The sequence below is a fragment of the Vigna umbellata genome, chromosome 2 (assembly GCF_029865625.1).
Source record: "Vigna umbellata cultivar VRB3 chromosome 2, Vumbellata_1.0, whole genome shotgun sequence".
In the NCBI taxonomy this organism is placed as follows: Eukaryota; Viridiplantae; Streptophyta; class Magnoliopsida; order Fabales; family Fabaceae; genus Vigna; species Vigna umbellata.
The window spans coordinates 32,156,575-32,174,640 of record NC_142166.1 but is presented as its reverse complement, the minus strand read 5'-3'; the positions used below and the strand labels follow the sequence as shown (position 1 = coordinate 32,174,640).

The 18,066-nt window shown below is 44.4% G+C and overlaps 1 protein-coding gene across 1 annotated transcript; it reads right to left on the bottom strand.

The window, feature by feature from the left end:
- Window positions 1-5,169: 5,169 nt before the first annotated feature.
- Window positions 5,170-17,665, bottom strand: LOC148203814 (uncharacterized). Its single transcript, XM_088107766.1, has 4 exons — window positions 17,596-17,665; window positions 10,133-11,997; window positions 9,026-10,099; window positions 5,170-8,622 (listed from the first exon to the last, which is right to left on the bottom strand). The coding sequence occupies exons 1-4, from the start codon at window positions 17,663-17,665 to the stop codon at window positions 5,254-5,256; spliced, it is 6,378 nt and encodes a 2,125-aa protein (XP_087963892.1). The 3' UTR covers window positions 5,170-5,253.
- Between the last annotated feature and the right edge of the window lie 401 nt (window positions 17,666-18,066).

Here is an 18,066-nt window from a genome sequence, read left to right as displayed (position 1 = left end):
GCGTTCGTTGGGGACGTTGAATGACGAGCGCTCGCTGGGACGAGCGTTCGTTGTTGGCGTTGAATGACGAGCGCTCGCTGGGACGAGCATTCGTTGGGGACGTTGAATGACGAGCGCTCGCTGGGACGAGCGTTCGTTGTTGGTGTTGAATGACGAGCGCTCGCTGGGACGAGCGTTCGTTGGGGACGAACGTTCGTTGGGAAAGGGCTGAATGACGAGCGCTCGAGCGTTCGGTCAGGAGTTGAATGACGAGCGCTCGTTGGACCGAGCGTTCGTTGTTGTCGTTGAATGACGAGCGTTCGCGAGCGTTCGTTTTTGGCGAGCGTTCGGTTGGGAGTTGGTCACCAAAAGGTCCGTCCAAGAAGTGGACGGACAGACGTTCGTTGAGGAGGTAGGGGACGAACGTTCTAAAAAGGCTTAACGTGCGTTATTTATGGGCTTGGCCCACCCGGGTGATTTCTAACCTAGAATCTCCTAGGGGTTTGGCACCTTCCCTTCCATTCCTCACCCACTCAGATTCAAACACCCTCCCGTAAGCTCACTCCCACGACTCACACACTCTCCAGAGACCCAAGGTCTCTTACTCTCTTCGCGGGCTCGCCGCCGCCTACATCAGCGCCGGCCACCATCGCCTCAACCAGCACACGCCTTGGCCTCGCCGGCGACAACTCGCGCCACCAGCCCAACTGACGACCGCGGCGCCACTGCTTTCACTCCCTCGCTTCTCCCACACTAGCCTAGGGTTGAGGCTTTTCCACGCTGGGCACCTCCTGCCGCCGCCTCTGCCAGAGCTGGCCACCGTCGCCTCTAACCGGAGCGCGCTTCCTCACCGGCGCTACCTCCGTCACTTTCCTCCCTCTCCGTTCGAGGATTCTCTCGACTGCTAACCGTCCCTGCAACACCACCTTTCCCTCTCTTCTTCCCCTAATCTTCATCGTTTCTCCTTTTTATCTACTGATTGATTTGGCATTTGGTTTATTCATTCTTTGTTTTCCTATCTTGGTGCTCCTGCTTACGCTATTATTTACGTGTTTTCCTGGATGCAAGTGAATGGATACTGGATTTTTTGTGTGTTGATTAGATTATGAGAAAATGATGAATGAAGCTGAGAACTGGATTCGTACTGGAAAGCGAATAGGATGTGAGAATTGGGAGTGGAAGGAAAAGGTGATTGGAAGGGTGTTGGTAGTAGCCGTGAGTGCCAAAACATGGCCGTGGGTGAATCTGGATGGTGAAAGGGGTATCCGACGAGTGAATGGAGGCAAATAGACTTATTATCTGAATGTGGTTGCTGCAATTGATTCTCTGGTTTTCTGGTTTTCAGGTGATGGGATACAGCAAAGCCATGTCTATGGTGTTGGAGTGGTGTTAGTGATGGAGTTCTACGTGATGGGGAAATGGTGGGTTCGAAGCTGGCCAAAGAATCTACGTTGGTGATGGATGAATGGAAAACAAGAAAACAAGGGTAACAGAACCAGACCAGACGTAACAGGCAAAGTAACCTCTCAATATAATTTCATGTTTAATTCAAACACCATCAGACAAACCAAACCAAGCATCATCAAATCAAATGCAAGCCAATAACAATACTATGATCCCAAGATTGTAACATTTACGCTAGTGACCAGCGAAGCTTGAAGCTTGAAGGATGAGGACTTACCTTTTACGTTTTCCCCTTGTAGGTTTGGATGGAACAAAAGAAAAGGAAACCACTTATGTGATAATGGCAGGAAGACAACAATGGGATTATGAAGGAGAAGATGCGTCGTGTAGTAGCTACAGTTGATGCTCGTGCTCCTTCTTCCCTCTGTTTTGCCACTCTTTTATTTCTTTCTTTCTAGCTTCTATATTCCTCTTCCTTGTCTCTGTTCCAGTGATCCGTTCCTCACCAAGACCCTCCTCTCCTTGCTGTGAAAAGCTCCCCTGGTCTCTCTGCTCTCTCTGAGTGTTTTTTGTGCCAATTCTCTGTGTCCGAATCCCGTACTGATTTCGTACGTAAAAACCAAAACGCTTCTGCCACCCCCGCCACTCTGCAGAAAACGGTTTCTTGCTTTTCTGTTCCCCACGTTCCAGCCAACCTCCCTTTCTTTTTCAAATCTTTTTCTTATATTTTTCCTTTACTTAATACTAAAATGAAAATAGAATAAAAATAAAAGCAATAACTAAATAGTAAAATTTTAAAATAAAAATAACGTAAGAAAAATATATATACATATATATGGAGAAAAATAAGATAACATATAAAAATAGATAAAACAAAAATGACGATAATAATAAATAAAAACAAAAAAAAACAAACAATAATAAATAATAATAACAAACAAATAAACAAGTAACAATAAATAAATACAAGACAAAAACGAGAACAAAAATAAAGATACAAAGAAATAAATAATAGATTATAGTAAAGCCAAAAACGATCCGGACGAAATTTGGTATTGACAGTTGCCCCTCTTTACTTAGATTTTACTAGATAATATGACAAAGTGATGTTTTCATATTATATTGTAAAAGATAAGTAAAGATAAAAAATACTAATTTCGTCCGGATTTCTAAGGAAGCAAAATGAAGTAAAATGAACACGAAACATAGGTTAAACAAATCGATGAAGAATGTGAAATTGCAACATAAACGACCATTGCCGAGCAGAGGGCCCAAAATCACAGAAAAACTAGAGGCGCCAGACAAGACTGGGCTTAAAACGTCAAACCAAAACCGTGCTTGAGGGGAACGAGGTGTACAAACCTCGTGGAGGGTGTACAAGCCCTGAATGAATGATGTGAGGTGTACTAACCTCGTGGAGGGTGTACAAACCCTGAACGAATGATATGAGGTGTACTAACCTCGTGGAGGGTGTACAAACCCTAAACGAATGATATGAGGTGTACTAACCTCGTGGAGGGTGTACAAACCCTGAACAAATGATGTGAGGTGTGCTAACCTCGTGGAGGGTGTACAAACCCTGAACGAATGATGTGAGGTGTACTAACCTCTTGGAGGGTGTACAAACCCTATGGATGAATGCTATGAGGTGTACTAACCTCGTGAAGGGTGTACAAACCCTGTGGATGAATGATGTGAGGTGTACTAACCCCTTGGAGGGTGTACAAACCCTGTGGAATGAATGATACGAGGTGTACTAACCTCGTGAAGGGTGTACAAACCCTGTGGATGAATGATATGAGGTGTACTAACCTCGTGGAGGGTGTACAAACCCTGAACAAATGATGTGAGGTGTACTATCGTAGAAACAACTCTGGGATTCAGATTTTTTTTTGAAGAAACATTGGTAAATACTGAGCAAAACATTAGAGAGATTTAGATATAAAGGTCTGCTAACCTTTTTCACCACTTCATTTTCCCTTTACGGATTTTTGAACAATTTTCTTTGCTTTCTATGAAATGATGTTATGTTATGATGGTGCATGAATGCATATGAGCCAGTGGTTTCGTTCCCTTCTTTTGCTCTCGCTTTCTCTATCTTGCACCTTTTTCTTCTTCTTTTTTTTTCTTTTTTTTTTTTTTTTTTTTTTTGTGAAAATTCTATGCTTGGAATCCGTTGTCAATGTTGACGTCAAACGCGATGTACGTTCGAAATGCATTCAATCAAAATAATGTCAAGAAGCAGTGGGTTCTTTGATGAAAGGAAGAGAACGTAACTAGGGGTTCAAATTCCCTCTAGCACTAGCTTGAACCTGAAAAGGTGCGGGAGATGAGTATGAAAGGTGGATGGTTGAATGATTACCTGTGGGTAACGTTAGCATTTGAATTTTTCTTACTTTGGGAGGCGTTGTTTAGTATCTACACATGCATGGCCCGCTAGGGTTGCCCCAACTTTGTTGCGTATAGTAAACTTGATTTGGAGAGGTGGAAAGGTTCGGGTAGGAAGGATTGCCCCAATTTGGCGATTCTTGATTGACGGGGAGACTTCACATTTTTTGTCTTTTCTTTTTTTTTCGATGTTTTTATTTTCTTTCCTTCTTTTTTTCTTTTCTTTTGAGTGATTGTGTCATTCACCACATCATTTCGTTTCAGGGTTAAAATCGTGAGAAAGATTAGGACAAACAGTCTTCAGTCAGCGTGGACTTTTATTGGCTTGTACCGTGGCCAAAGGTCAAAGGGTTTTGAAAGAAATGGATAATGAAGGCTCAAATAAGTGTTTGGCGGTTAAATTGTTTCAACAAGAATCATTTGCAAGGTGTCGAGTCAACTATCCCTAAAGATTTGAAACTTCGGGCATCCTTTTTTCATTACTGTTTTTTTTCTTTCTTTTCTTCCCCTTTTGGGTCGCTTGCTTCGTTGTCTCTGTTGTGTACTTCTTTGAGACTTTATATATTTTTTTATTTCTTTTTCCTTCTTCTCTCTTTTTTTTTCAGAAATCCCCTCCTTGATTTCGGATGCCCTTGATGTACCTTTTAGGTTGACATCGATGTGCTAATGATTCTTGTCGGGGGTGATGAAAACAAATATAATTTATGGCTCAAAAGGGGTGCAATTGGATAAACTTCTTTTAACGTTTGGATAAAGAAAAAATGGCCACACGTCACTCTGAATCTTTGCTTACCTTACTTTCTCGCGACCTTAGCCCTGGAATAAAACTCGGTAGTGGTTGACACATCGACTTCATTGTTTTTTTTTCTTTTTTTTTTTATTATTTTTTTTATTTTTTTTTATCTCCCAATCAACAGATCGTTGGGGATGAACACTGCCCCAGTATTGTATTCATGACAACCCTTTGTTTTAATGGGAAATGAAAAGGTTGAGGGTTCAAGTAGTATGAATGCAGATGCTCTAGCTGGAAAAGAACGATGGTTACCCCCGAAACCTTGCATCAGGAGAAGACCCAACTTTGGTATTTTCAAAATTTATTTTGCTTTTGCTTTTCGAAAACACTACGCCCTTGACAACCTCATTGACAACGAATTCAACATGTGTCTTTTCTTTTGCTTTTTTTTTTTTTATTTTTTCTTCATTTTTATTTTTATTATTATTTACCTTTTTTAATTTTTACGACACCCACCAGGACCGAGCTAAGCCGACTGAATACCCGTGATGCTTTTATTGACATTCGTTCGATTATTTTTCGTTTTCAATCCTCTTTATTTACCTAAATAGCTCAGCGCGACATGCAATAATTTCAGAAAGTATGAACAAAAATTAATATGCGGTATTTATTGAATGAAATAACACAGATTACAACAATTTAAAAGGCAATGTTAATATTCGCTAACGGCAACCCTTATCACGGAATCATCATACATAGAACTTTTTGACCGCATCAGAATTAACCGGTAACGGTAATTCCTCCCCATCCATCCTTGTGAGAATTAGTGCCCCACCAGAGAATGCTTTCTTCACCACAAACGGCCCTTCATAGTTTGGGGTCCACTTGCCTCGATGATCTTTTTGGATGGGCAAAATCCTCTTCAACACCAGTTCGCCTTCATGAAACTCTCTTGGGTGCACCCTTTTGTCAAACGCCTTTTTCATTCTCCTTTGATACAGCTGTCCATGACACACTGCTGTTAACCTTTTCTCTTCGATAAGGTTGAGTTGGTCGAATCGGGTTTGAACCCACTCAGCTTCCTCTAACTTAGTTTCCATTAACACGCGTAAGGAGGGAATTTCGACCTCAAATGGAAGTACCGCTTCCATCCCATACACTAGCGAGAACGGCGTGGCCCCAGTTGATGTTCGTACTGATGTGCGGTATCCGTGCAGAGCGAAAGGAAGCATTTCGTGCCAGTCCTTGTAGGTGACCACCATCTTCTGCACAATCTTCTTGATGTTCTTGTTAGCAGCCTCTACTGCCCCATTCATCTTTGGACGATAAGGAGAGGAATTATGGTGGTGAATTTTGAATTCCTCACATAACTCCGCCATCATCTGATTGTTCAGGTTGGTAGCGTTATCAGTGATGATCTTGTTAGGTAGCCCATACCTACAGATCAACTCCTTCCTTATGAATCTAACCACAACCTTTCTAGTCACGTTGGCATACGAAGCAGCCTCAACCCACTTGGTGAAATAGTCGATTGCGACTAGTATGAAGCGATGTCCATTTGACGCTTTTGGTTCTATAGCTCCGATGACATCTATTCCCCACATCGAAAATGGCCATGGTGCAGACAACACGTTCAGAGTAGTGGGTGGCACATTGATATTATCTGCATATATCTGACATTTCTCACACTTTCTCACGTGTATGCAACAATCGTTTTCCATGGTCAACCAGAAGTAACCAGCTCTTAAGATCTTCCTGGCCATCGAATGTCCATTCATGTGTGTACCAAATGTACCTTCGTGCACTTCTTTCAATATCAACTCGGCTTCCTTTGCATCCACACATCTGAGGAGAACCATGTCATGGTTTCTCTTGTATAAAACATCCCCACTTAAGATGAAACTGCCGGCCAACCTTCTTAGTGCTCTTTTATCGTTTTCAGACGCATCCTCAGGGTATTCTCGGGTTTTAAGATAACGCTTGATATCAAAGTACCAAGGCTTACCGTCTAACTCCTCCTCGATGAAGTGGCAATATGCGGGCTCTGCATGGCTTTTCATTTTGATTTTTGGTAATTCTGCATCTTGATCAACCTCAAACATTGACGACAAGGTGGCCAGTGAGTCTGCTAATTGATTATCTTCTCGAGGTATATGGTTAAATGTGATGGAATCGAAATACTCCATTAATCCCCTGATGTAAGCTTGGTAGGGAATTAATTTTGTATCCCTAGTTTCCCATTCTCCTTTCAGTTGATGGATGACCAAAGCCGAATCTCCATACACCTCCAGAATTTTTGCCTTAGACTCAATTGCTGCTCGAATACCCATGGCACAGGCTTCATATTCAGCGATGTTATTTGTGCAGCTAAAACACAACCTTGCCGTCATTGGTATATACTGACGCTCTGGGGAGATAAGCACTGCCCCTATTCCATGTCCCATCACATTCGAGGCTCCGTCGAATAACACCGTCCATGCTTTTTCGTTTCGGTCTTCTTTGTTCTCTTCGAATAGAGCCATGATATCCTCATCAGGAAATTCAGGTTGCATTGGTTGATAATCACAAAGGGGTTGATGAGCCAGGTATTCTGCTAGTGCGCTACCCTTGACAGATTTTTGAGTGACATATACGATGTCGTACTCTGATAATAGCATCTGCCATCGAGCTATCCTTCCAGTAAGAGCAGGCTTTTCAAAAATATACTTGATAGGATCCATCTTGGATATCAACCATGTGGAATGACTCAACATGTATTGCCTTAAACGATGAGCGGCCCACGCCAATGCGCAGCAAGTCCGCTCTAACGATGAATATCGTTGTTCACAGTCTGTGAACTTCTTGCTCAAGTAATATATAGCGTGCTCTCTTTTGCCATCCTCATCATGCTGACCCAACACACAACCCATTGACTTGTCCAATACAGTCAAATACAAAATGAGTGGCCTTCCGGGTTCTGGTGGACGTAATACAGGAGGGTTTTGTAAGTATTGTTTGACTCTCTCAAAAGCGGCCTGACAATCCTCATTCCACACCACAGCCTGATTCTTTCGTAACAACTTGAACAGTGGTTCACAAGTAGCAGTTAAGTGGGAGATGAATCTAGCAATGTAATTCAATCTACCCAAAAACCCTCGAACTTCTTTTTCCGTTTTAGGCGCAGGCATTTCCATTATCGCTCGCACTTTGTCTGGATCCACCTCTATCCCCCTCTGGCTGACAATAAAGCCCAACAATTTCCCGGATTTCACTCCAAATGTACATTTGGCGGGATTCAGCCTAAGCTTATACTTCCTCAATCTCTCGAATAACTTTCTCAAGTTGAGGACGTGTTCTTCTTCTGATTCGGACTTCGCGATCATGTCGTCCACATAAACTTCAATCTCCTTGTGCATCATATCATGGAAAAGTGCCACCATCGCCCTTTGATATGTTGCCCCAGCATTCTTGAGTCCAAAAGACATCACTTTATAACAAAATGTGCCCCACAATGTAATAAAAGTAGTCTTTTCCATATCTTCTGGCGCCATCTTGATCTGGTTATACCCCGAAAAACCATCCATGAACGAAAACAGTGAATACTTGGCTGTATTATCAACCAGGGTGTCGATGTGTGGTAATGGGAAATTGTCCTTTGGGCTTGCGCGATTCAAATCTCGATAATCGACACACATCCGAACTTTACCATCCTTCTTAGGCACCGGTACAATGTTTGCTACCCATTCTGGGTATCTCGCCACAGCTAGAAACCCTGCATCGAATTGCTTCTGTACCTCCTCCTTGATCTTCAAGGACATTTCCGGTTTCATCCTTCTTAGCTTTTGCTTTACCGGTGGGCATTCCGGCTTGAGTGGGAGCTTGTGTTGTACAATATCTGTATCGAGGCCTGGCATGTCATTGTAAGACCAAGCAAACACATCCCTGAACTCCCTCAATAAGACACGCAATTTTTCTTTCACTTCTGCTTTCATGGCTGTACCGATCTTCACCTCCTTTACCTCATCCCCATTCCCTAAATTGAGTACTTCAACATCTTCCTGGTGAGGTTTCATCTCCTTACACTCTTGTTCCACTAGTCTCAACAGTTCAGGAGGGGGTTCCGGGTCATCATCACAATCATCTTCCGTATTATTGACAGGGCGCCCAAAATCAGGAATATCAACATAATTACTTTCAAAACATTCATTGTCATATCTGCATTATTTGAGTTTATGAAAAGGAAATAAATAAACGAAAAACGACGAGGAATGCAAAATGATGATAAAACACAAACAAACACACTTTGATTATCGCGCTGAGCATAATAAACTAAAAGCGTCAACCCGTAAGTCATGAATCCTAAAGCCCCGGGTAAAGCTATAGGATTAGTTAAAGTTATTACATCTTATTCAAATTAAGCATCACGGGCAAATCCAGCATCTCCCAATTGTCGAGTCGTGCATCCGGGGAGCAGGCCCACACGCAACTGGAGCCTTCCGATCCATCTTCATCTCCCACAGCTGCTATGTGACCAGTGTTAACCCAACCAGCACTGCGAAAGCTCTCCTTGAGGTCACAGATACGAATTCTTCCCACTTTGGGCTCCCGTCTTTCCATCCGAGCCAGACTACGCTCCCTCCTTTCTTCTATCAGCCTTCTCCTATCCTCCTTGGTGGGCTTGTATCCCAGGCCATACCTATTCTTGTTCTCGACGACCTCCAGAGGGAATGCTCGCCCCTGTCCATACCTACCCAAACCTTTCCCATGCATATAACCTTCTTTTAACATGACTTTGGCCATCATGATAGAAGCACGCGACAGATGTGGGCTGACCGCGAATGGCTCCACGTAGGTGTTTCCCACGATCTCCAGAGATTGGAAAGTTGCCTCGAGAGCTTCCTCGGCTACTTCAATATAACGGGAGGATGATGGTCCGCTCACAAGGAGGTCCTCCTCTCCTGATACTATCACCAGCTTATCTCCCATAACATATTTCAGCTTTTGGTGTAGTGTGGAAGGCACAACTCCTGCAGAATGGATCCACGGGCGACCCAACAAACAGCTATAAGCCGGGAGGATATCCATAACTTGAAAGGTCACTTGAAAGACACAAGGACCGACTTGAACGGGCAATTCAATCTCTCCCATCACTACCCTTTTACTGCCGTCAAATGCTCTCACAATCATAGAGCTCGGCTTCATATGCATTCCATCACAGGGGAGCTTCTCCAATGTCGATTTTGGCATGACGTTCAGAGAGGAGCCATTGTCCACCAAGACACGCGCTATAACGTGATCCAGGCATTTCACAGAGACATGAAGAGCCTTGTTATGCCCTCTCCCCTCAGTGGGTATCTCCTCATCAGTGAAGGTGAGGTAATTATTAGCAACGATGTTGCCAACAATGCCCTCGAACTTGTTCAGAGAAATACCTTGTTCTACATGAGCCTCACTGAGTATCTTCATCAACAACTTTCGGTGCGAGGCAGAGTGCATGAGTAATTCTAGCAAGGAGATCCGGGCAGGCATGCGATTCAACTGTTCCACCACTTTGTACTCACTCTGTTGTATGAACTTTAGGAATTCACCAACTTCTTCTTCAGATATTTCCCTCTTCTCCTCTGTGTCGGGGGTCTCCTCGGCCTCCACGTTCTTCCCCTTCAAGAACTCCTTTGCTTTTGCAGCCATTGATGCTTCCCTATCATTGGTTCTTTCTCTCGCCAATTCTGGTGGTGTAAAGATTCGACCACTTCTGGTCATCCCACCAATGCCTGATATGTTTTCCACAGTCGGATTTGCATATTCTTCCTCGTCTAATGCAGTTGCCCCATATCTCCATGGGACGGCTTTCTCGTTCTTATAAGGGAAAGGAGTTGGCACTCGGATGACCACAGACGGATTTCCTTCAGTTACCAGTGCAGGGGTGGTCCTAGTAAAATGGATCACCAAAGGTTCGGGTAGAGTCACATCAGATTCTCCACCAATTTGTGCAAATACTTCCTCCTCTCTGACCTTGCGGCACACTTGCATCAGATTTCTATCAAGTAAGTCTTGTAGAAAAATCTCAAATTCCATACATTCCTCAATAGAGTGCCCGGCCTCCGGATGGAGTGCGCACGTTATACCCAGATCATAATCGCCCTTCACTAGGCCCTTCTTCAACAAAGCTTCAAAGATAAACCTCCTAGAACTTCGGATTTCGCCCACATCTCTTATCAGATCCTGGTTTCCAACCTCGACGGCGTTCGTCGAGGAACTCCCGTGCCCGGACAATGGATTAGTATTGACGTTGGGCTGGTCCTCTTGAAACTTTAACCAACCCGAATCTATCAGAGCCTGAACTTTGTATTTGAGGGCCATACATCCTTCGGTCGAGTGGCCAACGCCTCCTGCATGATAACTACACCTGGCATTCGCGTCATAACCCCTAGGATACGGCGGCTGTACAGGCTTCATCGGACAAATGGCGACCAGACCCTTTTTGACTAGGTTAGGTAACAATTCAGTGTAGGTCATAGGGATTGGGGTGAACCTAACAAATTGATTTCCCCTTGGGTTGTTATTGTGACCCACATTCAGATTTGGGCCCATGGTTGCGACCGGTCTTGCAGCTTCGGTTGGGATACGCTGCGGTGGATAATACGCTTGTTGTTGTTGAGGCCTAGCTTGGTGAACAAACGTGGTGTTAGCAGCATAAGGAGGTGGGTTTAAGTATGGTCGATAATTAGGATTGGGAGCTCGTCCTCTCCACGCAGGCATTACCGACGCAGCATGTACCTCCCCCTCTTTTTTCTTCCCCTGATTGAAACTGGGCTTTTTGTAGTTTGTAGCTGTAGGTGGGCCATAGGCTATCTTCCCGTTTTTCAATCCAATTTCTATCCTCTCACCAATGATGATGGTGTCAGCAAAATTGACAGATACATTCCCAACCATATGCTCATAAAATGGCGGCTGGAGTGTGTTTACGAACATCGACACCATCTCCTTATCAAACAACGGCGGCTCAACTTGCGCAGCCAGCTCTCTCCATCGCTGGGCGTACTCTTTGAAAGTTTCATTGTCCTTTTTTGTCATATTCTGCAGCTGCAGACGGTCCGGAGCAACATGAGTATTGTATACATATTGTTTTACGAAGGCATCAGCTAGATCTGCCCAACAACGAATTCGGTATGGCTCCAGGTGGGTGTACCAGTTCAATGCCACCCCAGCCAAACTTTCCTGGAAAACGTGGATGAGTAGCTGCTCATCATGAGCATACGCAGCCATCTTTCTGCAGTACATGGTCACATGGCTTTTAGGGCAAGTGTTACCCCTATATTTTTCAAACTCCGGCGCCTTGAACTTAGGTGGGATTTTCAAGCCCGGAACCAAACTCAATCGGGCCGCATCTCCAAACCCGTAGCTCTCAACTCCTTCAACAGCTCTCAACCTCGCCTCCAGACTTTCCAACCTACCCGTAGCTCCAACGAGGCTACCGAATCCCGCAACCACCGTGGCGTGTGGTGCAGCTTCGGCTGAAAAATCCTCCCTAGCAACCACAGGCGGTACTGGGGTCACCCGAATTCCATCAGTGGTGTTGGTCTCATTCATTCCCGTGCCCACCATGGGAGCCGACACTAAGACAGGTCCCTGAGTGCCGATTGGTGGTATATTGACAGTCGCGGGAAACGAGAATGAAGCGTGCTCAGCTTCTGAGTACTCTCCTACAGGAGGAGCGTAACCCGGAGGTAAACCATACAGTGGGAAAGGAACAGAGTGGCTCGCAGCGTTGAACATCGGGGGATAAGGGTGAGCATTCCCCCCAACATGCGTAGATGAAGACTCTCCAGCAGTCTTCATGGATTCAAGCGTCGCCAAGATCTGGCCGATCTGGTCCTTCAACTGGCCAACATCCGTTTTGAGAGACTCTTGTGACTCCTCCCAGCTTGCCATGGCTTTTGAGTTTGCCCGGGTCCGGTAGGGATGTCGTGGAAATTTGGTCGTCATTTTTTCTCACGCGTACTGCTTTATTATTTTAATTAATTAGATGGAAATGAAACATGCTGAACAAAAGAAAAGATGATGCATGCTAGTAATAGGGGGAAATCACAAGATTGTAATGACATTACTGATGGAAATTAACACAAGCAGATGCTAAACAACATCCCACACCTTTCATTTAAAGGGAAACAAGTTCATTACATTTCTTACAGGAAACAAATCATAAGGATCTCAAAATACATCAATTCCTATCCCGAGTGATGAGGGATTTCATCTCGTCTATCAACTGTTTACAGTGATTAATAAAAAGCTCTATCTCTACTGGTGGGCTATAAAAGTGGGTACTCGCTTCAGCTTCCGACACCATTCTGGGGATGTCTTCAATTGCCCCATTTGCCAAAGCAGCCAACTGAGAGAAGCTTTCCTTCCAATGCTTTACGGCCGTTTCTTGCTCTGCGATGTGCTCTTTCATTCGCTTTATCAAGACCTGATGCCTTTCTTCAAATTCCATCGACCTCCATCGCTCCTCCTGCTCCTCGATGTAATCCTCCATCTGCTTTAACATGGCTCGATACTCGCCTTCAGCCTCTGCCAGCTTCCAGCGCTCCTGATTCAACTCCACTTCAAATGATGTAGCCATTTCCTTCATTTGATGCCCCGATTCTTGTACTTGGACTTGCGCTTCCCTTAGTCTTTTTAGGGCTTCCCTCTTATCCCTCTTGGCTTCTTCATAGAGTTGTTTCCACTGTCTGCCCTCTTCTAGAGCCACATTCTTCTTATTCACCCTCATGGATAACTCCTTACTTGCAGCCGCAAGATCCTGTTTTACTCGGAATGTATAATCTCTCTCTGCTTTCTGGCTTTTGACGATGTTTTCATAAGCCCGTGACTTTTCTTCGTTATCATTCCTCATATCCACAAAGTCATTGCGAGCCTTCTGTAATTCATTTTCTAACCTTGCATTCCTCACCCGCAATTTCTCCACCTCAGCCTTCAGCTGTTTCACCTCTTCACTTTCTGGGGCTTGGGATGTTCCTTCACTCGCCGATTGATCATTGATGGGCTTGAAAGGCAACTTGACTTCTCTTACCCTCTCCAGAATCCAGGTATGATAACTAACCCTGCTATCCATCACTCCACTCCTCAGGTCCTTCTCTGCTCGCACCACATTTTCCCAGGCACTTCTGACTCTCCTCAACATTTCAGTACAATGTCCGTCCTCATAGTAGATGAAGAAGGCTGTGAGATAATCTGGTGAAGGCGCTCCCTTCATAGGATATCCGAACTGTCTTTGGACCAAAATAGGGTTGTAGTTAATACAATACCTAGCGCCTATGAGAGGTATGTTAGGGAAGTTGCCACAATGATGGATAGATGGTTTAGTCTCAAGCCAAGGAAGGCGCCACTTTATGTTTCCCTCTCTCCAACCGCCAAAGAAAAGAGCCCACCCATTACCTCCTTGATGCGACGAATTCTCAGGTGAACTTCTAACCTCGACTACCCCCTTAAATACTCGTGCCGTCATCCACGCATATAACGCCGGCAAACAACAAAGAATCCTCTTCCCTTTTCTCTCCTGGCAAAAACTCATAGTCCCATACACATCCGCGAGGACTGCTGTTACGGGGTTTTCTGATCTTGTCTTTTTTGCCACGAAGACATCAATAGCAGTGTAATCTACAAAGTCTTCCAATTTGGGAAATAGGACAATGCCAAACACAGTGAGGGCTAGTACATCCATGAAGGTCTCCCATTCTTCCCTATCGCCCAGGTCGTGCAAATATTGTTCAAGGTAACCTTGTGTCAGCCCCCGAATTTGATGTCTCGTTATCAACCGGTTCTCCAATTCATTGGGCTGTAATTTCATTATAACAGCAAGGGTAGAAACAGAGGCATGATGCTCCAAGTGCTGATATGGCTTGGTACCCTCTAATGGCAAGCCCAGAATATGCTCAAATTCTTCTACAGTTGGTGCCAGCTGGAAGTCCTGGAAGGTAAAACATCTCAGGGGAGAATCATAATACTGAGCTAGAGCTGTAATAGCGGGCAACTGTACTTTCACCTCCATTAAACTCAACAAATTCCCATATTTCCTCCCGAAGGCTTCTCTCTGTATGGTCTTGAGTCTTCGGCCTAAATTTATCAACCCGGTCAAATTTCCAACATGTGTCCTTAGGCTAGACTTCTTCCTTAAAATGGCGGAGTTGGTATGCAGTGTAGCATCAGATTTGGTGTCAACATCCATCTCGTGTGAAGTCAAGTGTATACCTGTGATTTCCCCTAAAACCAACATGTTACTAAATGATGCATGAATATGATGCATGATAATAAAACAACACGATGAATCAAATGTGTGCATGGCATGAAAATGCAATAACATAATTTTTGAAAGAGAACGAACAACGTGAGGATTACAAGAATACACGTTTCTCCCTTTGTGCCCTAATAAAGGTTCAATGGCTTGGATTCGATGTCAAGTATATGCAATCTCACAAGGATGGTCTCTTGAACCTAGAGGTCAATGGTCACTAGAGCTATGGCCCCCTTCATAGCATCTCCACAACAGTCGAGTAATCAACTAGATGAGGAGACACAAGTGAAGAGAACAAACTCTAGCTGGAGTTCTCACGATAGCCAGACAGGAAGTACATCCCAGAATGACACCGCTACACAACTCCTCTAATTCTAAGTTGCGCTCAGACCCGGGTATAGGGCCCCACTCATGATATGCACAAAGTGTGTGTGTGAAGGGAGAATGCAATGCATACCCAAACCCTCACCTGCAAAACAACCAGAAAAATTCCCAGGCAGATATAAACATGTTTTCTACCCTAGGGTTCCATATTCAACAATTCACATGCAGTTATTCCAACTATCAAACACAAATAAAGAAAAAAAAACAGGGGAAGAAAAACACAAAGAAAAAATCATGTCAAATTCGCGCATCTAATTAAATGGCCTGACTCTCGAGTTCCCCAGTGGAGTCGCCATCTGTCGCAACCGGAATCGCGACGGGACGACGATCCAAAAAAAGAAACGCTCGGAGTTTGGAAAAGAGATTTTGGAGTCGCCACCATAGTTTATTATGGAAAACTACGGAAAAACCATAAAACGATAAAGCACGGTCCACGAAAACCAAAGATTGGGTTCGGGAGTCGGTTACGCGTGGGGAAGGTGTTAGCACCCCGCAACGCCTGCCCTAAGGCAGTACCTTTAACTAAATGCACGAATATGATGTGGTTTTCTAAATGTTTAACTATCCCCTAAAATAAAACTCTAAAGAAACAAAATATATTTTTTAGTTTTTTGAGCCCGACAAGGATTGACCTTGCTCCTACGTATTCTCATTCAAAATGAGAAATCAGGGTTACGTAGTTCTTTTAGAAAACTGCTTAAAAATTTGTTTGAAAATTGTTTAGAAAATTTTGTTTGGAAAATGATTGTGGATAAATTTGGATTTTTGGGAAAGTGAACCTGACAAGGGCTAGCCTTGCTCCTACGTATCTCCACTTTCGATGGAGAATCAAGGGTTACGTAGTTCTGGGTAGCAAGACTATTTGTTGTTTAAAATTGTTGATGTTTTCGAGTTTTTTGAAGATTTTATACCTTTTTTGTATTTTGTTTAAGAAAGAGAAAAGGTTGTTAGCACAAGGACGATGCGTGCGATCACACATGTGCATAAACCTTTAAAACATATTTTTTGGTTAATTTTACTTAAGGAAAAGAAAAGGTTTTTAGCACAAGGACGATGCGTGCGATCACACATGTGCCTAAACCTTTAAAACATATTTTTTTGTAATTTCAATTAAGAAAGAGAAAAGGTTTTCAGCACAAGGACGATGCGTGCGATCACACATGTGCCTAAACCCTTAAAACATATTTTTGTAATTTTATTTAAGAAAGAGAAAAGGTTTTCAGCACAAGGACGATGCGTGCGATCACACATGTGCCTAAACCCTTAAAACATATTTTTGTAATTTTATTTAAGAAAGAGAAAAGGTTTTCAGCACAAGGACGATGCGTGCGATCACACATGTGCCTAAACCTTTAAACGTATTTTGATAAATTACTTTATTTAAATTGTAAATACTGCATTATTAAATATATATTTTAGGATAAGTAAATATGTAGAATGAGTAGATAGAAGAAAATAAAATAATAAATAAAATAAAAATAAAAGAAATAAATAAAACAAATGAGATAAGATAGACAAAATAAATGAAATAGAATAAAATGAAATAAGAAAAACAAACGAATAAAAATAACGAGCGTTGGGTGGATCATAAACGGACGTTGGGAACGAAGTGAAATAACGAGCGTTCGTTTCGGGGATTAACGAACGTTTGTTGAGAATGAGGAGGAGGAACGAGCATTGGGGACGAGCGTTCGGTTTGGATTTGAATGACGAGCGCTCGTTGGGACGAGCGTTCGTTGGGGACGAACGTTCGTTGGGAAAGGATTGAATGACGAGCGCTCGTTAAGGACGGGCGTTCGGTTTGGAGTTGAATGACGAGCGCTCGCTGGGACGAGCGTTCGTTGTTGGCGTTGAATGACGAGCGCTCGCTGGGACGAGCGTTCGTTGGGGACGTTGAATGACGAGCGCTCGCTGGGACGAGCGTTCGTTGTTGGCGTTGAATGACGAGCGCTCGCTGGGACGAGCATTCGTTGGGGACGTTGAATGACGAGCGCTCGCTGGGACGAGCGTTCGTTGTTGGTGTTGAATGACTGAGCGCTCGCTGGGACGAGCGTTCGTTGGGGACGAACGTTCGTTGGGAAAGGGCTGAATGACGAGCGCTCGAGCGTTCGGTCAGGAGTTGAATGACGAGCGCTCGTTGGACCGAGCGTTCGTTGTTGTCGTTGAATGACGAGCGTTCGCGAGCGTTCGTTTTTGGCGAGCGTTCGGTTGGGAGTTGGTCACCAAAAGGTCCGTCCAAGAAGTGGACGGACAGACGTTCGTTGAGGAGGTAGGGGACGAACGTTCTAAAAAGGCTTAACGTGCGTTATTTATGGGCTTGGCCCACCCGGGTGATTTCTAACCTAGAATCTCCTAGGGGTTTGGCACCTTCCCTTCCATTCCTCACCCACTCAGATTCAAACACCCTCCCGTAAGCTCACTCCCACGACTCACACACTCTCCAGAGACCCAAGGTCTCTTACTCTCTTCGCGGGCTCGCCGCCGCCTACATTAGCGCCGGCCACCATCGCCTCAACCAGCACACGCCTTGGCCTCGCCGGCGACAACTCGCGCCACCAGCCCAACTGACGACCGCGGCGCCACTGCTTTCACTCCCTCGCTTCTCCCACACTAGCCTAGGGTTGAGGCTTTTCCACGCTGGGCACCTCCTGCCGCCGCCTCTGCCAGAGCCGGCCACCGTCGCCTCTAACCGGAGCACGCTTCCTCACCGGCGCTACCTCCGTCACTTTCCTCCCTCTCCGTTCGAGGATTCTCTCGACTGCTAACCGTCCCTGCAACACCACCTTTCCCTCTCTTCTTCCCCTAATCTTCATCGTTTCTCCTTTTTATCTACTGATTGATTTGGCATTTGGTTTATTCATTCTTTGTTTTCCTATCTTGGTGCTCCTGCTTACGCTATTATTTACGT

Coding starts and splice junctions, on each gene's coding strand:
- LOC148203814 (XM_088107766.1), bottom strand. CDS start 17,665: ATGGTGGCCGGCGCTAATGTAGGCGGCGGCGAGCCCGCGAAGAGAGTA. Junction 10,100..10,132: donor AGTTCTTGAAGGGGAAGAAC/GTGGAGGCCGAG, acceptor GACACAGAGGAG/AAGAGGGAAATATCTGAAGA. Junction 8,623..9,025: donor GCTTTCGCAGTGCTGGTTGG/GTTAACACTGGT, acceptor AATACGGAAGAT/GATTGTGATGATGACCCGGA.